This window comes from Labrus bergylta, chromosome 2 (genome assembly GCF_963930695.1).
Source record: "Labrus bergylta chromosome 2, fLabBer1.1, whole genome shotgun sequence".
In the NCBI taxonomy this organism is placed as follows: Eukaryota; Metazoa; Chordata; class Actinopteri; order Labriformes; family Labridae; genus Labrus; species Labrus bergylta.
Genome location: NC_089196.1, coordinates 21,743,471 through 21,766,394, shown reverse-complemented (window position 1 = coordinate 21,766,394; position 22,924 = coordinate 21,743,471). Strand labels below are relative to the sequence as shown.

General features: G+C 44.3%; 1 protein-coding gene and 1 long non-coding RNA gene across 2 annotated transcripts; one reads left to right on the top strand and one right to left on the bottom strand.

Annotated features, from left to right (window-relative positions):
- The first annotated feature begins 510 nt into the window (after nucleotides 1-510).
- LOC114920464 (uncharacterized) lies at nucleotides 511-1,906 on the top strand. The gene is made up of 3 exons (XR_010667648.1): nucleotides 511-935; nucleotides 1,182-1,330; nucleotides 1,784-1,906. It is a non-coding gene; the product is annotated as an uncharacterized lncRNA (long non-coding RNA).
- A 1,656-nt stretch (nucleotides 1,907-3,562) lies between these two features.
- LOC109997685 (granzyme A) lies at nucleotides 3,563-6,428 on the bottom strand. Its single transcript, XM_020652258.3, has 5 exons — nucleotides 6,308-6,428; nucleotides 6,005-6,146; nucleotides 5,487-5,622; nucleotides 4,399-4,674; nucleotides 3,563-4,317 (listed from the first exon to the last, which is right to left on the bottom strand). Exons 1-5 carry the CDS (start codon nucleotides 6,402-6,404, stop codon nucleotides 4,159-4,161), a joined length of 810 nt encoding a protein of 269 aa, XP_020507914.2. The 5' UTR covers nucleotides 6,405-6,428; the 3' UTR covers nucleotides 3,563-4,158.
- Between the last annotated feature and the right edge of the window lie 16,496 nt (nucleotides 6,429-22,924).

The following is a 22,924-nucleotide window of genomic DNA, read 5'->3' as shown; positions in this document are numbered from 1 at the left end:
AGAAACATCCCATGTCCCAAATAATACCCACAAAATGCATCTGTAAACATGTTGTTATGTTTGTGATTCACTAAATGAGTTGTCCAGATTTTGTGTGGGATACTTCAGAACATGAGTGTTAAAAAATGAAGCATTGAATGAAGAAGAAGCAGCCGGACATTGCTTTAAACTCTGGCAACTCCATTGGAGTTATGTAATGATAGCCTATATTGATACCCTGTATCAACTTAATGAGGGGTTTTGTCTGCCCTGATCATAAATTAACATCCCCTGCTACAATGTTCAGGTTTGCTTTTATTGAATATATCAGAAAGTTAGACATAAAAGATTGTTTATATCTGTGTTTACAATGTTACTTATGATAAGTTAAAAAAATATTCAGAGGCAACTTTCTGTAGTTTCCTCCTCCAAAGACAGTATATCTGCAGCTAATCAAGTTTGCACACTGCTTAAAAGACTGAGCTATATCATACATTCTGCAAGTTTCATATTAAGGGATGTTTTTTTTTTTTTTCTTTTTTCAGTTTTAGCATAAGTGAATTATGGAAAACTCGGGCAGGCCTTACCGGGCCAGGCAAGGCGGCTGGGAGAGGGGAGCCGGTGCAGAGAAAGCAGAAAGCTGGAGGATCCAGGACCAAGGTAGAGGACAAGGCTTCAGATCAGATGGAGGTCAGCAGGGCAGGAATCATGGCGGGCCAGTCCCAAGAAGGGAGGGCTGAGTTTCTCCCCTGGTGGATTCAGGGGAGGTCACAGCCCCTCGCAGAAAGATGACCCGCGGTGGTACTCTGGTCCTGAGAGCAGTGGTGGAGGTCGAGAGGATAACTGGAGGGAGCGTTCACAGCAGCACTGGGGAAGGAGTACCCAGGGGGAAGGTCCAAGTGAGGACAGGGAGCAGGGGAGGAGAGAGGACAATGATGGTGGACCTAATAAATCAGGTAAGGATTCTACGCTTCTAAGACTGTCCCAACCTTTAGGACTATTGAGAAGCAGTCTGTCTACAGTGACAAATTGGATCTTGATCACAGGGATGTGTGATGCTGCATTTTCAAATCGAGCTTGAGTCTGACAATAACAACTAGCTATACTCCACCATCCAGGACATTTACACAATACTGACTAACGGTTTCTTCAGTGAGACACTGTGAGCATATTTCTGACACATGTATGTCTTCGTTTCGAAGGGAGGAGACGGAGAAACAGAAACAAGAAGAAAACATTCGATGAAGAGAATAGGGGCCTTGAAGAGTCCACACTCTCAGCCACAGAACTGCGCAGCCTTCAGCAAGCAGAGAGGCGTCTCAACAAAGAAGAGATCTACCCTCTAAAGAAGGTACAGCACACTGAGGACAGCATCATACCCTAAATACATCAGTTTTGTGTAACTTCAGAGATGCTATAAACACTCATTAGTTGATGGAAAGAAAAACAAATAACTCACTTTTTAAAAGTCATTTTTCTCGATAAAAGTTTACAGTAAATGTTTATTATTGAATCTTTGGACTGTTGGATAGAAAAACAGGACATCTCAGGATGTGGGACAATGTTTTTGGTACACAGAAAAAAATTGACAGACTTTTGATATAAATATCTATCTATTTGCTGTGATAAGATCATTTTATAACTGCTTAACCTCATAAGTTGTACTTTCTCTGAGAGTAAGTCAGCAATACAATATTTAAGTTAACGTACAGCTTTCTTAAGAACACGTGTGAAGTGTTAGAAATGGAGCTGTTGTGTGATTTCTGTACTCTCATCCTTCAAAAAAAAAAAAAAATTGATTCAGAGATCCCACAGCAACCCTGCTGCATTGTACACCTGCGCTCTGTGCGACGTTCTCCTGGAATCTGTGTCTGATGCTTACAGGCATATTCGAGACAAACAGCACAAGAAGAGGGCCAAGGTGAGAACTGGTGTTAATCATGAAAATCTGTTTTTGAAATGATCCCAGTTAATTTTTATTCAGATACTTGCTACTGTCTTGTCATTTTGCAGTAAAAGTCTTTATGCATTAAAAAACAAATAATGGATGCATTGCAGTGAAATTATCAAAAGGCAATCCCTGTCCCTACTTAGGTGATCACATGACTTATCTTCCAGTGCCGTGCTGTTGACACTTTGGGGTTTGAGTGTAATATCTCAACATGTTTTAAATGGATCAGGGCCTTTCCCCCTGGTGGTTTCATTATTTCAAACCTTAATTTGTCCAACCCACAACTCACAGAAGTAATGACATTTCTATCATTCTGTAGAGCTGTAGTATGTGCTTGATGAAATTTAGTAGATCAATGCATTTGACTTTTAATTGCTATATGTTTGCCTCTAGCTTAAAGCACTACTGTACAAATGTCTCACTGAGCATGGCTGTGTTGTTTTGTAGCTCCAATTTGAACAACATATTAAGGAAGATAGAAAGTAGCTAGTAGTTTGAAAAGATTTAGCCTATAACTTGTTTTGAATTCCTTTAAAACAAAGGAGAAAAAGTTTCAAGCCTAAGTTGCAAACAAAGAGATGTTACATATATGTAGGATATTCATTTTTGGCCAATTCTCCAAATGCATCTTTAGGTTGTAGAAAAATTGGCTTCATCCAGTCATAAAATGTTCGTCAGATGATAATAAAGGAACACACAAAGGCAATTTTTAACCCCACAATGCTACAAGGTGATTAGGTGATTAGGACACATGTTTCTGGTACACACATTTATTCTTCATTTGAAAAGATTCAATATTTGACCTCTTAGGGCATCTTAACAACAAAAGAAAAACAAGTAAAAATGGGTCACAAGCCAAGAGAACGGACACCACTTGTGCATGGTTACATGTTTTTTTAAGTGGTAAACATTTCAGTTTTGGTCTCAGTGTTTGTATGTAGTACTGTCAGGTCTTATTGTGAGGAAGAATTGGTGCCATTTCATTGAATAACTCTAAATTTGGAGCCCATGTAGAGAATTGCAAGTATAACTGCTGGATTAAAACAAACAACCCAACATTCAATCAATTACATTTTTCTAATAATGTCAATTTTGGTCATTTTTAAATGAATGAAATAATGGAATCTCAGGTTGCGTTTAATCTCCTCTGTGTGAATGACTGCAGCAACAAGAAGAGCAAAGAGCACCACCTGGTGGTGTAGTTTGAGTAAGAGTGCAAATGGTATGTCCTACATCACAGGTTTTTGAATAGAAGTTACACACAAAAGTCTTAGGTAGAGAGTAAATATTACAGAAACACAAGTGGGTCCCTTGAGCTCACATATTGAAAAACTTTGATAGAATTAAAAGAGACATAGAAACTGAAGAATAACCTGCATCATCGTAGCTGTGTCAGCATTTCCTTTACTGGAAGCAGGTATGTGTGCGTGTGTGTGTGTATAATACACAAAGGCTATAGTGCAACACTGTGACATTTTGCACATTTCCTGTGTGGGGTCTTCAGATACGCCGTGAGAATTTATCTATTGTGGTCCGGTCAGAGTCATTACGTGATCTTTCTCTCGTGTTGATATAGCTGCAATTCTGTAAGGCAGGAAACATTTATGGCATAATCCACCAGAACAACAACCATTAGCATCAAAAGTTTTTTATTTGAACATTGCTTTTACACAAACTGAAACAAGAAAATTGAAACACAGATCTTTAAGGTGCTGCTTTAATGCCATTGATAGGGATTTCTTGCATCCATATACATGCATCAATAATTAAGAGATAATGAGACATGCCAAAGAGTGAACCTTTATGACAAAAACCCACGTCTTTTTAATCAGAAAGTGAGCCTCTTTTGTTGACTTGTTTGGTGCCACTTTGGTGCTCTCTTTCATCTCCAAATAGATAGTTACATTTATACTGTAAGGACAGCAGATTTACTAATTGGACTTGCATTAACGATATAAACAGGTCCTTCACTGCCCAAAGTGCCAACTGTTGTCGGGATGTTTTTTTTTTGTTTAGCTGTAACTAGCTAGCTAGAGCTAGGGCTGATTTTTGGCAAACAGGCAATAAAAACGTCTTAACCATTTGTGATAAACATTCACTTATAATTCCTCTTAAGAGAAAAAACTATTAAGCAGAAGTAAAATAGAAGATCTATAAGAATGAAATGGAGGTTGACAGACAGGCAAGTGGCAGTGGTTAACTTTGGTGAGAAAAACAAGATAAACTGATTATATGTCAGACTTCTTCATGGTCTTTTTGATCCATTTGAGATGTTTTTCAGAGAGAAAGGCGTACACTCCAGGCTTTTCCTTTAGGCCACATTGTTCTCCAAAAGAAGTCACTCCGATTAGCTGTCCATTGCACAATATTGGCCCTCCTGAATCCCCCTATAGAGGAAATAAACAAGTCGTTTTAAGACACATGCATGGCAGTTATAGATAGTGTTGACAGGCTGTTACTATCCTTACCTCACAGGTATCTGCGCTGTTGTTACCGTCTGTGCCGGCACATATCATGCTGCTGGTGATAAAAGGTTTGAGGTTGTAATATTTGGGCGAGTTGCACTTCTCTCTGTCGATCACGGTCACATTGACGGCCTTCAGAACATTGGACATCCCCCTGGCATTGTTCTTTGTTTTCCCCCATCCAGCCACGAGGCATTTGGTGCCGGCAGTTGGGGCTTTAATGTTGTTACGCAACTCACGCCATTGCACTGTTTTGGTTTTCTTCACTGGTTTCTTCAGCTGAAATGAGAAAGTATTCATTATATTGCATCTTGCTCCAGTCTTGCTTAAGTCTGTACTTATGGTAGCTTTTTACTGTTTGAAAAAAGGTTTTCACCAACACTAAATGTGCTTTACTTTCCTCCATGCTGACCTTAATGTCAGGTTTTTTTTTTTTTACTGTACAGTAAGAGTAGAAATGTCATTGAGTGTTAAGATTATTAATTAGAAGTTGCTTTTTTGTAAAGCACATTAAAAAGGAGGATTTGTTATTTGTGTCTTTTAATGTCGAATGTATTTTGTAATGCTTGGCTGCTCGTTGTCTGTGTGAAACTCTGTTAATGTGTTGCTGCCTGTCTTGGCCAGGACACTCTTGAAAAATATATTTTTAATCTCAATGAGTTTCTTTGCTGGTTAAATAAAGGTTAAATAAAAAACAAACAAAAAAAACCCAGTAAGAATATGACAAAGGTGCTTAAAAGTAAAACAAGAGAAAAAGAAAAGATAAAGTAATCTTTGTGAGAATGTATAACAAGAAGTACGATAAGAATATAACCACAATTTTAGCATATGCATGCAATGTTATTGTTATAATATACCACTCTACAAACCCGCCTGATAAAGGATCAGCTTATCACTGGTGAGAATCAATAGGCTTAAAAACACAGACACGAAAGTCGCTGTATGACTTTCCATTACCAATATTTTTAGTCAGCAGTTGCCTGACATCTTGTTCCCTTGAGTCCCGTTGAATATCTTTCCAGTGCAGAATGTTGAATATTTTCTTAATCAAGGCTATAAATTAACCACCGGTTACTGCAGTGTCATCTTACCTTGAGCAACATGAGGTCGTTGACGTTATCATCCGCATCGTAGCAGGGGTGAGGAAACGTCTTGACCTCTTGCACCTGCCTGGAGTCCTTTTCCTCTTGATTGATGGAGTGCACCCCCAGCAACACTTCCTTGATGCTGCAAAAAAACAAAAAAAACAACAACATTATATCCAAGTTCATCTCTAAAAAAAAAGGTTCAAATGTAAATAAAGAAATATCTGTTATTACTATGCCTGTCAGTCCGATTCTCTAAATGCAACCCTCACAAAATGTTCAATGCCCTGCAAGTAGCTGCTTCTGTTCACTGAATATAACGGCTTACAGGTTATTAAACAAAGCAGACACAACAATTAAGCATTATCCCGTCATGTTTATAACCCTGATAAGGTTTTCATTTTTAAGAGCACACGCAACAGAATGTTTGAATGGGGAAAATGTCTGAAATAACTAATTACAAATGATATAAAATAATATTCAGAGATTCAGCAATTTTTGAAATGAAAGCATCTTGTTCTCACTCTCCACAGTGGGCAGCAGTCAGGACCCAGACTGGACTGATCAGAATGCCTCCACAGATGGGAGTTTTGTCCTTCAGCAGAGCCATGAAGGGCAGTGAGTGAGGCGTCACTTCTTTCCCATCAATAATCTCAGAGCCATGACCTTAAACAGAACACAGAATCAGTCAGTAATTGCATCAATAAAATCAAGCATAGCACCAATCCGGCTGCATGGTAATATCGACATAATATTGAATACTTTACATTTTGCATGTTTACAAGAATGACTACGCTATGATGACGTTAATAACTCTAAAAACTCACCTGACTGGACAATGAGGAGAACGATACAACAGATACAAACAATGAATCCCCTGAGGTAGAGCATCTTGAAATGTTGGTGGATGCACTGAAAACCCATCTCTGTTCACACGCTTGTCTTTATATGTTAAGCTCAAAGGATGTGGTCTGACCATGGAAATGCGAGAGTCAGCAAAATGGACGCAAGACACAAAAACCTCAACAGTGTGGTAACAGTTTTTGTCATGAACCATATTTTTCACAGGCTGTGCTTCGGAGGCTTTTACGTGAAGCAGCTCACATCGTCAGCGTACAGATTTCTCAGCATGGGTGGGCCATGAAAACTACTCAATGTCAGCTACACTTATGACTGTTTATAATGTCATGTCGTGATTCAGGAAATCCTGTGAAAGTGAAACATATTGGCTGATGTGACATCAGGTTGCATAATCAAGAAATAAAAAGATTGAAGGAAAGTTGGAAGAATGGGATACCTTGATCTATCTCTATCTTTTTTTAATCCTCTTGTATGCTTTTTTTAATTAAGTTAACATCATGCTAGTTCACATCATGGCAGCCCTTCCTTCCCCCTTTGTTGTGTTGTTTGTCATTTCCTGTCTGTTTAATCCTCATACGTCTCTCCCCTGTCTGTGTGAGTTTGGTGGGCGGGGTTCATGTTCTCAGGCTGCGCCAGGTGCAGCTAGTTGGTCATCAGGATCTCGACTACAAAGACTTCCTTCTGCTTCACCTCAGCGCCAGATTGTTTCACCTGCTCACGTGGTATTGTACTCTCTTGGCTTCTCTGGATTCTAGTGCTCATTGTGATAGCGTGTGTACCTAACCCTGTTTTTCTTCTCTGCCTTGCGCCAGATCGCTGTTCGGGTTTTTTTGCTTCACCTCACCTGTGCTTTTTTGGACACCACTCTGGGATCATGGACACTGCCACTGGGAACCTCGCACTACCCCTCCCCCTTGCACCTTTTGAGTCACTTTTTGGAATAAACCTTTTTGTTATCAACTTGATCCTACCTATCTGAGTTGTGCTTTTGGGTCCAGAATTTGTACTAACCGTAACACTTAAATTTGAGTGTGTGCCCTTAAGATAGAACATATTGCTTTGGAGAGGAAAGTCTGTGCTTGGGCCCCCAAACAGAAGACAAATGAAGAAGGGGGGGGGGGGAATGGATCGATGGACGGACACATTAGAGTCGATGTAACCTGAAGCCTTTGTTATACTTTCTTCTCTGAGGAGATTTATAGACATAAGATAAGTGGAATTAGGATGAGGGAAAGGACTCTTTATTTATGTCTTTGCATGAATTGTAAAGATGGCTTTGCATCATTCACAGTAGTATTTGAATTCTAAGAAATATCCAACAAATCTACTGCAAGGACCCTAGAGATGGGTTAGACTGATGGTGTGATGTTGATTTTGCTGTTTAGATGCTCTTAACTCTTGCAAAGGCATCTAGCATTAGTAAATCTCAAGAGATCAGGTAAGAGCTAAGCCTAGCTTATTTTAAAGACTACGAAAGCTAGTCTTTATGCAGAGCTAAAGCTACTATTTACTAGCTTTAGCAGCTTCAAATCTATCATAAAGACTGTCATACATTTAATAAACATAATTCCCAAAATGTAGATACACTGCTTCGGTTTTCCAAACAAAAAAGAGCCAAAAAAGATTTTCAGTAACAATAGTTTGTCAGATTTATTTTATTCGACTCTTTGTGACACGAGCAGCCAGCAAAGAAAGCTATAGGCTGCTTACAGTACATTTCTGCTGTAGAATAGTTTGTTCAAAACATGAAACACAATGTTGATATAAGGAACCACAAGTCTTAAACACTTCAAAGGCACAGAAAAAAAGAGAACAGTGAGCTTTATGGTCTAAAATATTTTTTTAGTTCTGAACGTTTTCACTACCTCAATCCTCATTTTGAGGTTTTAGCTAAGTTTTTTAAATCTGAGAGAAAATTCATCAGGAGCCAGAATATTGTAAATTTATTTTAACTGTTGTGGAGATTTATTTGTGTCCAAAACATTCAAATAAATGTAAATCTACCAAAGGCTACCAACATGTTATCAATCAGTCTTTGAAAGAAATTGACACTTCAATTTACATTTGATTTATTCAGCATGCACTGATAGGCCTTACATAAAAAATACTAGATATAAATACAAAATATATGTATAAAAAAATAGCAGCATAAAAGTAAAAAAATAAAATAAATGCCAAATTACTATAAGAATTTGTGCGATTCAAATTTAAGATGTTTTTAAGCCTTGAATTGAAATTTAAAAAACAAAAAATCACAACTTTTTTAATAAATAGTGTTTTAAGTCAATGCTGGACCACTTCACATTTATGGATGTTGTGCCTTTGAAAGAAAATAACTAACTGGATAATCTTTTCCAAAGGTTTTATGATACACAGCAAAAAAATAAATAAATAAGAAAACATCTATAGCTTATATGCCACAAATTTCAGCTTTGGTCACATTAAGTCAGAAAGGCTGGTTCAAACTCTATCACCTCACATTTAACAATGAAACAACATCTAGAAAACAACACGTTGGTGGACTACACAGTACATCTGAATTTTTGTTCAAGATAGCCTGAAAAATTCAGCTCACCCCAGATTATAATAAACCATATACACCACAATCCCTCTTGCCCACTGAAAATAATTCTCTCCATACTGTCACTTTCTTACACCATCATTGGGAATATATGCCATTGTTTCAGAAATGAGACAGTTAAGTTATTTTTCACTAAGATCTGAATAAGCTACAAAATGACACAGTAATAACCCCATACTTACTTTGACTACTTTTCCTGTGGATAGAAACAAACATGGTGGGCTTGTTTTAAGTCATCTTTTGGGGCCTTTTGTCTTCATTAGATTGGACAGCTAAGGAGAGACAGGAATTGTTGGGAGGAGAGAATGGGGGATGACATTTAGCAAAAATCTGAGGACTATAGCCTCTGTACATGGCATACGTGGCATACCCGCTAGGCTAGTCCCCCGACCCGGCTTTCACCCGCTGAAGTTCACCATCTTAGGGTTGCATCAGAACGAGCTCCAAAAAACGGAAGCACCTCTCTACACCTTATAATTTGTGCAATTTTAAAGTTAAAGTTCACTCTTACTACTTGTTTTATTTGGGGTCAACACAGTTCACAACAAACTGTGACCAAAATCTGTGCAAGTTGTGTTCTGAACAGAACCAGGATAAACAGAATTTGATTTAATAACACATATTACAATGGCCATGTTTTCTTTTCTGAATGTCTAACCATGTAAATCTTAATATTATATAGTTTTATTCAGCTGTTTTTACTTTTGGTTCATGAATGCTGGAAAGGTAATTCCCTGCTTTTTAGGTTCAAAGCCAAAAGTTCATATAATGTCCATATAGCCTACATTAAAACCCACTTATGGGGCTGTCTCAGGGCATCAAAGCTCAGTAATTCTAAATACTACAAAACAAGGCCTCAAACTACGAGATTTATAAATGAAATGGAGCAGTTAAAATGAGTCATAAGTAAGTAAGTAATACATTCCAAACAACCGTACACTCTTACTAGTATCAGTCAATGACCTTTGACATAGTTTAATTGATGCCAGACAGCATCATGATTTGACTCTGCTTGTAATGAGAAGTATTATTAGTTTGACCTGTCAGTTTAGTTTGACCAACCACAGCTTGCTGCAAACTGCCTTCACCTCTTTTGCTTTACTTCAGTTGTAATTACAATTAAATACACTTTCCTTTCACATGGATCTCTAGCTAAGGTCTAGGATTTTCATTTTTAACCAATTCCTCTGGTTCTGTCTGGGACCAGCTCAACAAGGGTCTCTATGGTTGAGAGCTCCTGAACTCTTGAGAAATTAGTTGCTGATTCCTTGAAGTCATCTGCAGAAGAAGTAAGAGTTAACCATGGGAGGCATGAAGGGGATAATTAAGTGTATGTTTTCTTTGTTGCTCAGGAAAGTTCTTACAATTTTTCAGGATCTGACAAAGAATCCACAGTGGAGGAGCCAGAGACACAAGCTTGAGCAACTTAAATATGACAAAGATTGCTCTGGACTGCCTATGAGAGTCCACTGGAAAGAGAAAGTTACACATATGGAGTCAGTTTTTTTCCCCATAAAATCAAAGCATGTGAGGTGCATGTCAGTCCTTACCTGTTTTGACTTGTAAAGCTGTAGGGTTACTTTGAAGGATAATTTTTTCCCCAGCCCATTCGGGTCGTCCAACAAAAGCAGAAATCTCAATGACGTGGCTGAAGTTAGGTTGGAGATTTTGATGGTCATGAAGGTAGAGCCAGTAGTGTAGTGGAAGACGAGCGTGTTACATGTGTTGGTGCACAGCGTCACATTGTAACTGTGTGGTGTCATCTGCATAAAAGCAGAAATGTTCCAACTCAGAATCACGTGATCTGAGCCCACTGAGTCCTTCACTGGCTGTGGAGAAACTGGACCTGAGAGAATAAGTGAAAAATTCAAAAATCAAAAAAGTGTCTCTTCTGCGATTTTGCCTTCATTGGATAGTAGGCCTGCGGCTGAAGGGAGATGGGAAACAGGAAATAGGGGGTGACATGCAGCAAAGGGCTGAGGCCAGATTCGAACCCATGGCCGCTGGGATGAAGACTGCAGCCTCTGTACATGGGGCACGGGTAATAACTGGGAGGTTATCCAGCACCACTTTAGTCAAATTTGTAAATTCAAGGGGTGCTGGTGGCGCAGTAGATGGTGCCCCATGTGTGGAGGCTATGGTCCTCCAGACGGGCGGCCCAGGTTCCGGTCCTGCCTGTGGCTCCTTTCCTGCATGTCGTTCCCTACTCTCTCTCGCCCTTATTTCCGACTCTGTCCACTGTCATATCTCTCCATTAGAGGCACATAAAGCCCAAAAATAAATCTTAGTAAATTCAGCGCTATGGGTTGAAGAGACAACATTTCAAAACACAACTCAAAGAACACACAATACACAAAAATGTCCCCACTTCCTGATGTGGGTCAGCGGTGAGTTCACGCCATATTGTTTAAAATGCTCAAGAGCGGTTCTCTGTGTGTGTGTGTGTGTGTCTGTGTGTGTGTGTGTGTGTGTGTGTGTGTGTGTGTGTGTGTGTGTGTGTTTGTGAGTGACGCCGGTTGAAGTGGGTTATTAATATTTACAGTCTATGGTAGGCTACTTGGGCAAGTACAAGTCAAGTCAAGTCAAGTCAAGCCAATCACAACCATCAACATATGTTCTATGTATTGTTTTCTATATATGTTTCTATTTTTTTCAAACCATATAACTGCTTTTACCAGTTTCTGAAAGTAGCTTATTACTCACCCTGACATACAAACATGTGCCACTCATCACAGTAGCGAGCCAGCAGCTTCTTGTCTTTTTCCAGCATGGCCTCCAAACTGACACAGTCTTGATAGTTTCTCCTGTACCACTTCTGATAGGTCAGCTCTTCCCCATCCATCCATGTCCAGGCACTGGAGATGTTCTGATGGTGCAGACCGACTCAAAAGCTGACAGTGTTTGCAGCAGTGGCATTAATGAGAGAGAAGTATTGCTCTTCTGTGCTCAGGACAGCGAGGTCGATGTAATGCCTCTGACAGAAGTCCCTGGCTTTGTACCAGGACATCTGTCTCTGGACCAGGACGTAATGTGACATTATCTTCCCCATTGATAATCCATGGAACATCACTATGTCAAGGAAAAGTAAGACACTAAAATAAGATACTATACTAACATAGTATAGAATACAACTTAAGAAACAACTCACAATTGATATTGATTCTAAAATTAGTTAAATGCTGCAGTATTGCACTTCATGGTGCAGGATTTCTTTCAATGATCAGGTATAATCAAATACTCAAATGAGACTTCCCACAAGGGTGCAGGCCCAAGTCCATTGTTTGACTGTCCTAAGCCTGCGTGGCCCAACATCCCCCCTTTGTCCTGAAGAATGGGAATGCGGATCACAGTCTTTAGGGCAATGAGGGCCAACAGTCCGTGTGTTAGGAGACAAACTTTCACCTAGTTAGTGAGCAAACAGCCCATACATTTGGAGAGGTATTTGGTCTGGGCAGACACTGAGGCAAAGTCTGGGCAGACTGTCTAACCATGTTTAAAACTAGGCATAAAACATAACCAGGCATTAGCAAACTTTGCTACTCAGGGCACATTCTTTGACATGGAAAAGGTAAAACAATAAGGTAGCGTGAAGGTAAAGTAGAGGGGAGGACAGGGTAAGAAAGAACAGTGGAGGTTGTTGGGACTTACTCCAAGAGTAGGCCGGAGTCTACCAGTGGAGTGGTCTTAGTCTGTGTGAAACGCGGCTGGATGAGCATGATTGAGTCTAGTTTGGCCTTCAGTTTCCTAATGTATTTATACATTACGTATGCCACCACGGCCGTGATGATCCAGCCACTAAGCAGGAGCCCTAGTGCAATCTCACTAATAGGCTGGCTTTGTCTAGGTGCCGGCCTAATCATTTGACTAAATTTGGTGGTGAGTCCAGTCGGTTTAAGGCTGAACTGAATCAATTTAGTTCCCCCAGCTCTGAGTTGCTGTTGCAGGGTTGTGTCGAGTGTGAGATTGTAACCCTTAAATGCGTCCATGATCTCGATCTCCGTATCATGTCGGGATGGGTCGAGGTGATGGAGGACAATGTCATTAATGTGCACAGTGGCTCCTTGGGGGACAGTCATGAAGACTGTCTAGTTTGGTAAAGTTAATTTAGTGACTGTATCATGGCGGTCATAAGACATCAAAGCTTCGGTGACAGGCGTGCTGACGAGCCACCGATATCCTGCTCTTTCTACTTTGGTTTCGGCTTCCTCGTCTCCCTGACATTTCTGCTCAGGGGAGTCAGTCCTCAAACCACAGAGGTAGGTGGTGACATCCCTAATAAAGGGGTTGCTTGGGCAAACCCAGTGGATGTCCTTAGTTTTAGTGCACATGTTTAGGTTGGGAATGAGGTAGAGTGAAGGATCTTCATCATGGTATGCGATGGTGGATGGTGTTTTGAGATATACATGTGTGTTACCCTTCCATAGGTGATATCTTCCTTTACCACCACTGACAGGGTGTCTAGAGCATGCAAGGTGTTGTTAAGGAGGGTCGAGTGTAAATTAACGGTCACTATGGTACCCTGGATGGTCTTTCCAAGGTCTTGTAGCTGTTCTTGTTGTGAAAAGAGTCTCTGTCTGATCTCTGGCATTTCATCATTAAGTTCGCTCATATGTCTCTGGAGGGTGCTGAGGCTAACTGTGTTAGCAGCGGAGAGGCCCACAGAGAATAATGACCCGATGGCAGAGGCAGCGGCCAGCAGGCCGCCAAGGAATCGTTTTGGCTGCTGTTTCCCGCTGAGGTCTTCCTCAGTAACTAAGAACTTCTGCAGTTGTTCGAGAATATGGATAGTGGTTTGTTTCGCTCTTTCGACTGTGTCGTGCGCTTGGGTTCCACTTAATCTCCCTTCAGTTAGTTGTGGGGGTAGACGGATGTGTTTGCGGTATACATCCCAGGGATCAAGGTGTACATAGATTCTTTGGGTGTAGATGCCGCAGTGGGTGATCAGAAGCCCAGGTATCTCTTGAAGAACTGTACCCGTCGGTGGCCCTGGTTCTACAACTTCTGCGGAGATGGCCCCATGTAGGGTCAGTAGGAGGCCGAGGCTCAGGGGGAGTTCCATCCTGAAATAAACCAAAGTACAATTATGGATGGATAGCGGTTGGAGTTAGTGCCAGTTAGTCAGTTGGTTAAGTCATGCTACTAGCTCCAAGGTTTTACAGAGGGGTGCTATTGATCCTGAGGTGGGGTTTGCGTCCCCCCGTCAGGTGTGTCATCCACTTCCTTTTCTACATGTGGATACGGCTTAAATGGTTTGATCTGGTTTGCGTGGACCCATTTGTATGTGGGTTGTTGCTTTGGCCTTGAGACCCTGATACGGTAAGCTACTGGTGACAGCTTCCCTACAATCTCGAAAGGACCTAACCAGCTCGGGAGGAATTTCTTTGAGATTCCTACAGGTTGTGCATACTTGAAGTAGAAAACCCTGTCGCCTACTTGGTACTCTCGATCAGATGACTTCCTGTCATAGTAGGCTTTGGCTCCTTTAGCTGAGGCTTCCAGGTTCCCCTGGGCCCATGCGAATGTCACCTTGAGGTGGTCGCGCAGGTCTGAGATGTATTGGTGTGCTGTGTATGCAGTAGCCACGCTGATGTCCTCTGGCTGGTAGAGAACATGCAGAGGAAGAGTCATTTCCCTCCCCGTCATCATTTCGAATGGTGTTACCCCAGTGGACCGATGCGGGGTCGCCCTGATGGCCATTAGTACGAGAGGGAGCTTAATGTCCCAATCTTTACCATTGCTACTCACGTATTTCTTGAGCATGTTGACAATGGTGCGGTTAGCACGTTCAACTTGGCCTGATGACTGGGGGTGGTGAGAGATGTGGAACTTGACCTCCGCCCCCAGGATGTCAAACAGAGATGTCATTACACTGGACGTGAAATGCGTGCCCCGGTCCGAGTCGACGGAGAGGGGGAGTCCCCACCGGCTGAACACATGATTCAACAGTAATACTGCCGTTGTCATGGCTGTGTCATTGGGTGCCGGGAGACACTCAACCCACTTAGTGAAGGCGCATTGTAAGGAGGTATTTATTACCTCGTGCTGATTTCGTGACTGGGCCGATCCAGTCGACCTGAAGGTTTGACCAGGGGAATGTGATTCCCTTGCGTTGGAGTGGGGCTCGACCCAGGGGTTGAGAGGGCTGGAACTGGCAGCAGACCAGGCATCCTTGTGCATAAGCCTTAACATCTCGGGCCATTGTTGGCCAGTATGCCACTTGTCTCAGGGTGGCGAGGGTCGCTTTGTATCCCCGGTGTCCTCCAATCGGAGAATCATGGGCGTGGGCTAGCACCCCTATGGTCGGTTGGTACGACCCAACGGGGTGGCCCTTGTTTCCCGCAGGTGTAGACCAACAAGTCCTTTTCTAGTTTGAAGTGTGACAGGTCAGCGTGGAGAGCCCTCACGTCATCGGAACCCCCTGGCAGGGTGGTCGAAGCCCGAGGTGAGTGTGGGTCTTTCAGCAGCTGCCGGATGTCTTGAATGGCAGGATCTCGTTCCTGCATAGAGACTAAGTCTGTATCCCCAGGTCCTCGACCCAGTTGCACAATCTGGTTGCAGGTTTGAGGGACTTCCTTCTTCTCTCGTGACTGTCGCCTAGTGATAGCGTTAACCTGCTTTGCTTCCGGTTCTGGGAGCCACGTGGTCTTGAAACACCAGGGTGTACCCTGTATCGCACCCAACTTGGCTAAGCGGTCGGCTTCATCGTTGCCGTCCTTGTCCGGGCCTGAAATCTGGGAGTGGCCCTTGACCTTCTTCCAATATACAGTCATGCCTCGCTCCGATACAAGCTGGTCACATGCCAGAAACAGCTCAGAGTGCTTGACCTCCTTGTTCCTCGCATTTTTCATGTCATTTCCTTTCCAGACCAGGAAATGGGAGATGAAACTATGACGAGCGTAGTTGGAGTCAGAGCAGACCACTAGTTGCGAAATAACTGCCTTAGCGGCTTGTTGCAGTGCGATGAGCGCTGCTGCAATCTCAGCATACTGACTGGTCTTGGGCCCGAGTTGGTAGTGGTCCGGTTGTTCGGACTGGTGACCAATCCATGCAATTCCAACCCCTGCCCGGGGTTGGCATTCGTGTTGAAATGAGCACCCATCCACGAAGACCTTGGGGAGATCTTGGCAGATGTTCTCATCGTAGTAATGGTGATTTGAGGGTATTGTGGGGGAAGTGACTGGAACAGGCTGGGAGTTTGGAGATTCTTCGCAGTCACAGTGTTGACATTCAGCCAGGCCCTGGCCCAGAGCCATTTTCAGGTTCTGTGCATATTTGACCTCGATGTCTTAGCCCTGTAATGCCATCATCCAGGAGGCAATACGGCTGTTTGTGACCCGTCCTTCCCGCAGTCGTTGGCTGTTGAGGAAGGCAACGGGTTGATGGCATGTTTCAATGATCACCCTTTGTCCTCCGATGTAACTGCGGAAGTGTTCCACCGCCCAGACAGTGGCCAGGAGGGCCTTCTCACAGTCCGAAAACTTAATTTCCACGCCGCTTAGAGGTCGGCTTGCATAGGCCACCACCCTCTTGTCGGTGTCATGCATTTGGGCTAGAGCCGCACTGACGCATTGGGGGAGAAGCTTGCCTCCAGGTAGAACTCTTTGTCTTTATCTGGGTAGGCTAAGCATTGAGCCGAACACAGTTTGTCTTTCATTTGAATGAACGATTGCTCCTGCCCTTTGCTCCACTCGAACGCCTTGTCTTTGCGCAGGAGTTCCGTCATTGGCCTTGGTATTTCTGCGTAGTCTTCAATGAACTGCCGAGAGTAATTGCAGACTCCAAGGAAGCTCCTCAGCTCTGACACGTTGGTGGGGGCCTTGATGTCTTGGATGGCTCGGATCCTCCCTGCTTGGGGTTCGATGCCCTCAGCCCCTACTGTCAGACCAACGTACTCAACCTTGGTGCGGCACCATTGGCCCTTGGCAATCGGCAGTTTAGCGCCTGCGTTAGAGAGTTGGTTGAGTACATGGCGGATCTCAGTCAGGTGTTCATCGAATGAACAGCTTCTCATCAGGATGTCATCCACATAAATGAGATTACCACGTGCTGCGGCATCGCTCATTGCCTTGTGGAGGAAGATGTTGAACTCGGCTGGGGAGTTTGAGTACCCGAAGGGGCAACGGTTCCAGGTGTACTGACGGTTGCCGAAGGAGAAAGCCAACTTGTACTGGTCGGCTGGATCCACCCTCATGGTCCAGAAACCATTGGCCATGTCCACGGTTGAGAAGAAGCGAGCCCCCTTTACCTTGGACAGTTCTTGATCCAAATGGATCATAGGCCAGCGAGAAAGCGGGACTTGTTTGTTTAGTGGACGGTAGTCGATGGTCAAGTGCCACTTTCCAGTAGGTTTCAGCACCGGCCAGATGGGGGAGTTGTACGTTGAGTTACACTCCCTTATGATCTGCTTCTCAAGCAGCTTATCCAAGATTTCCTGGATAGACTCGTATGCCGCCAATGGGATTTTGTACTGTTGTACAAATGTTGGTGGGGCCTTTGGGTCCGTTGGAATACGCACTGTGTGAAGGTTGGTGACTCCACAGTCCTGGGAGTCATGTGAAAAGATAGACTGGAAGTCGCGGAATAAACTCTGAAGTGCGTCCTTCTGGTCTTCTGTGGTTAGTGCATCTGCCTTTCCTATTTGCTGTTCGATCTCTGAGTCGAAGCCGAGATATGGTTCGGGGCTGGAGTCATTTGATGTTGTGCCTGCCGGCTGTGCGGCCAAGGCATATACAACCATGTCGCCTTCATCGCTCAAGGAGGCGCTACAGATGGCTTCATCCTGCAACATCTCATGGCGAGTGATTTTGATCATGTTAGTCGGGAAGGTGAAACTGACTTGGCTGGAGGGGTCAATCCTGCTCAAGGACGGGGGAAGCTCCCCGATGACAGGTATAGTCAGTTCAAAATCGTGAAACGAAATGTCGATCAGCATCCCGAGTGGTTGCCGAGCTTCCACCTGAACAGCGGTATGGGTGAGATTTTGGACAAGCAGATAGGTCGATCGGTTGTCCAATTCAAGAAGGGGGGTTCCACACATCGTTAGGTTGAGTTTTCCAAAGTAAGGCAGAGGCTGGAAGAAGGCCTGGCAGCCGGGTATCTTCTGCCCCTTAGGGATCATGAGACGGATGGGGGCACCTGCTGTCCTTGCAGGTATGATTACCTGCATCTCACTAGCTACTTGACATGCCTTCGGAATGGTCTGGCCTGACTTCAGGTGCTCAGGCTCAGTGTTCGGGAGACCAAGGTCAGCCCCCGCCTGGGCCCACAGAATCTGGTTGACTATATCCAGCTGGGCACCAAGTCTGACAAGCAGATCCGCCCCCATGAAGAATGGGGCTTGGAGATGCGGGGTCACGCTGACAACGTGAGTGACTCTCTTCCCCCCCGAGTTGGATGGAAAGCGTGCATACCCCAAGGGATTTAAGAAGAGTTTGCGGGGAGTCCGCGGACAAGATGCGGTGACTCCAAGGTACCAACACTGGGGGAACAGGGTGGTTGCACAGATCCTGGTACAGGTCATAACTTATTGCTGATTTTTCGGACCAGAGTGTCAGCATAGCTTCTGAAATTTCGCGACCATGCAACCAGACTTTTTCGACCAAAAGGGGGCAGTACAATGACGAGTCGGTGCTCCTTAGTGAGCAAAGAAATGACTGATGTGCCTGGAATGGAATTGACACAACCACTGGGGATGGAGCCGGCTGAGGGAGGTCAGTCCTGGGGCCTGGTTCAAAAGGGGGCATAAGCATGGGTATGGTAGCGCCCGACCTTCTGACGACGGCCACCTGTCCCCCTCCGGGGTTTTGACCGCTATCGGGCGAGAATAGCTTGGGTACATTTACCTGAGCCCAAATATGTCCCCGTTGACAGTCGATTAGAGGTGCCGCCCGATCTAAGAGGTCTTGACCGATGAGAAGTGGTTCTGTATCCAGGAGGCAGATGTAAACTGGGTGGACCAATGTCATTTCCCGAAAAGAGAGATCGACCCAAGCGCGCTTGGTGATTGGTGAGATGTCTTGGGTGTAAGTGGTGATGCTGACATTGGAGTTCTCCACCTGCAGAGGTTTACCTAGGGAGAGCATTGTTCGGGCAAGTTTAGCAAAGGTCTCTCGACACATTAAACTTATTTCGGTACCTGAGTCGAGTAGGGCTAGTGTGTTGACACAACCCCCTAGCACTACTGAAGTGTAGATCCGTCTGGCCTTGCCCTTCCGGACAAGGTCTCCCAGGAAGGTCAAGAAGGTGGGGGAAATGTCAGGCGGGGAAACTCCAGGGGGCCCCCTGGACTCCTTTGGCTCCCTTCCCCATCCCACGAAGTAGACTTTAGCGGTGATAGGGGAAGGACCTTGGGTTAGTCATGCTGTCCTCGGGTCTGAACCAGGTTTCCTCTGATGGTCAAGGGGTGCAGACGGTTGATGGGAGGTTCCCATCTGTGTCATCACATCTGTCATGCACTGGCAAATCATATCCACCATCTCCGTGTTTGTATTTCTGCCCTCAGCGGACTCGTAGGGCCTGCCGCCAAACCTATCCTTCGGTCTGGAGTGTTGATCATTTCTGAAATTCCCTCTTGCTCTGGTGTGATCTCGTTGCGGCTGTCGATACTTAGACTGCGATTTGTTCCACCCTTCGTCCCTTTGACTCTGCTGCCCACCCGGTGGGCGAGGCGGTCCCGAGTATTGTGGTTTGGTTATGGTGCTAACGAGTTGACTTCTGGTGTTGTGATTTCCAGGACACTGTGGCTGCTCTCTGGCTTCCTGGACTCCGGGCGCAGACGTGTTTCCCACGCTACTTGCGCGTATTTCTTCATTTCCTGCATAGTTAGGCCACGGTCTCTACAATGCATGGCGACATCGTATCGCACGCTGTCATGCAGGTTGTGTGTGAACAACGCTTTGAAGGCTTCGTCTTCCTCTAATCCTGGTGCTTTTCTTCCTTGGAAGTAGGCAGCCCTTAGGCGCCTATAGTACTCCCTGGGGGCCTCGTGCTTCTTATGCATAACACTGAAAGCTCCAAGGGTAGCTGCTGCTGAGTCTGTGTAGACTGAATATTCTTCCCGCAGAGCTCTGCAGAGTGCAGGGTAGTACTGACGGACCTCATATGGGAGTGTCCCCATGAACGCACGAACCGTCCTGGTTGACGTTTTCCAAATCAGTTTTAGTTCTTCACGCGATGATGCGTAGGGCAGGTCAAGGAGAAACTGGTCGATTTCTGTGACGTAGTCATCGACATTTGCGTCTGGGCTATTTGGATCAAAACGCTCCACATCTTTGGCCAGAGATTCTATCTGCCTGGTACGCAGGCCCTGACTTGAAGGCTGGCGGTGGTCGTCCGATTCATCTGACGAATCGTAAGCCCTGTGGTTGTCACGGTAGTAGGGTTGTAACCGTGGCGGGGTTTGTGTTCGGCTCAAACGTGGTCGTCTCCCGTGGGGCTGGTAGCGTTCGGTACCCGATTGGGCCCACGTCTCCTCCCTGTCTCTAGGGGGTGTGAAGTCCCTCCTCCTGCGGGGTGAGGGTTCTCTTTGCTCAAAGCGTATTGCGGAACGCGGGGGCCCTTCCTCTTTACTCATCCCACTCTTTACCGGGTAGTCTAAGGACATGGACGCTTTTGTGCCTGGGTCGACCCGGCGGTGCCTTCCCCTCTCCTCCAGATCCTTCAACGTATCTGTCTCCCTCCTCCATGGGCTTGGTTCGGTCTCCCATCCTTCATCTGAGGTTTCCTCATCTGATCTGGGGGCTGAAGTCCTTCTCCTTCTCTGCCTGTCCTGAACTCTGGGTACCATATCACTTCGTTTCCTCTGTTCGGCCAGTTTGCTGCTTTCGTGCAGTGTTTTATTCTCCTCCTGCAGGGTCTTTAGTTTATCCTGCATCCCTTTGAAGTCTTCCCGCAGGATCTGTCCTTCTTCTTGTACCCGGGCTAGTTGTTCCCGGAGTATCTTATTCTGCACATTTGATTTGCGCTGGTAAAGGAGGAGAATTTCGCCTACAACATCTGAAATTGTGCGTACTGGCTTCCCAGTTGGTTGATTTGCATATTCAACCAAGCCCTTTAGTTTCTCTTCACATGTACTGAGGGAGTAGGAGTTCAGACTGTTGAGCTGCTCTATAGGGAGATGGATCAGATTAGCAACTACATCTTGAATGGAACGATCGTCTAATCCGCAGAGAGCCTCAGCTCCTGAGTAATGTGGGCTTTCCTCGCCCATTCTGTCTTTTGTTAGGAACGGGACTTTTGTGTACACAAGAGCAAATCTTATCTAAGTTTCCCAACTGATCACTGCAGTCTATTCTGGAAGATAGGAGAGTAGATTCACACCTCAAGTCCTCAAAGGAAGGGAGGGACTCACACCTCTCAGACCTCAATGATGAGGTTACACTCTCATCTGGCCAAATGGCTCTCAAACAAAGAGCACCACAATCTTTTAGTAGAATGCTTCAGGATCAAAATCTAGATTAATGCAACAAATCAAGTTCCTTGATAAAGTCACACTAGCTGCATCATTATGTCCAATTGTTGTATGGACCCAAAGGGGACAACAGTTATGGCTTTAACCATTAACCAACAACATACAACACAACTAAGCCACAGCTTGATGTCTGCTTTGCTTAAACCACAAAAATTAAAGAAAATATAATTTTCTTCAGAAGGATCCTTTTTAGGATTTAAGTTCGAATTACTGTGCATTTACAGTGCAATAAAGCTGGTTTATTGAAGGCCTCACACGGGGCACCATTTGTTGGGGTTGTATCAAGTCAACTTTGGTTATATTCTTTAATAACTATACTTTATTATTAATAATATAAATAAAATATCATTAAACTATGTTTAATCTCGTTTTGGGGCACCAACCTGTAATCAGGTAAATATAACCAAAATATCACTCAAATCAGTCTCAAATTAGTTTTTTTAATTACTCATATTATTAATAATGAATAACTATATTTAATAAATTGAAGGCGTGAAATCCGTACACAAAGCCTTCGCACCCAGCTTTATATCACAATGCAAATACACCAGTAATCACAAACAACTGCTCTCTTAAATTATAACAGAATTTATTTAAACAAAGCAACATCAATCCAAAATCAATGAACTTAATTAAACAAATAACTATTATAAACTAATCTAAGCAACAAACATTATCAAGCAAAGGCTTGTGGAAGGGGTGTGAATGTAGGTGTAGGTGTGTGTGTGTGTGTGTGTGTGTGTGTGAGAGAGAGAGAGAGAGAGAGAGGGGGAAGAAGAAAGGGGGGGAGATGGCTTCGTACCCACGTGGTCGTTCACGATGGTGCAAACCTAACAAAGACCCGGGGTGCGTGCGTGTGTGTGTGGATGAAAGGGAGAGAAAAGGGGGGGGAAGATTACTTCGTCCCACGTGGTCACCCTTCCGATGGCATACACCTAACAAAGGCCTAAATGTGGCCTTAAGGTCTAAAAGGGACTGAGTTCGGCCCTACATGATCTGTGTCTCTGAGGCGTCTGGATAGCCGCGAGTGTATAGATCTCTGTGCGGTGGTGGAGTTGGTCTACAGATGTACGTTTACACAGGAATATGTGTGTATGTGTATGTTCGTAGAAGGGGAAATAAAAGAGAATAAAATAGAAATGCGTGCCTGAAGAGGCCGGATCACAGTCCGACTCCCGCACCACAACTCGGAGTAATTCCCTTCATTCACAGAAACAAACCAACAGCCGAATTCAAGTTAATACGGCTTACACTGGCCTTTCTGATCAGAAGAGTAATACCCGGTTATAACGCTGTTACGCTAAACACATATAGGACGCAGCCGTCCGAAACAACAAGAGTTTTAAACAGTTAAAACTCAGGACGCAGCTAATTCTGCCCAGACCTAATTAAGCCTCACTTGTGAATCGCTTTGTCCGCGATTGGTGAAAGGAAAAGAGTCCGGCGATGGAGCAGATCTTCTGTCCGTCCTGGTGCAGAGGTGTCTGATGGCGGCGAGGGTCCCTTACGGCGAGAGCGGCTTCATTGGTTCTC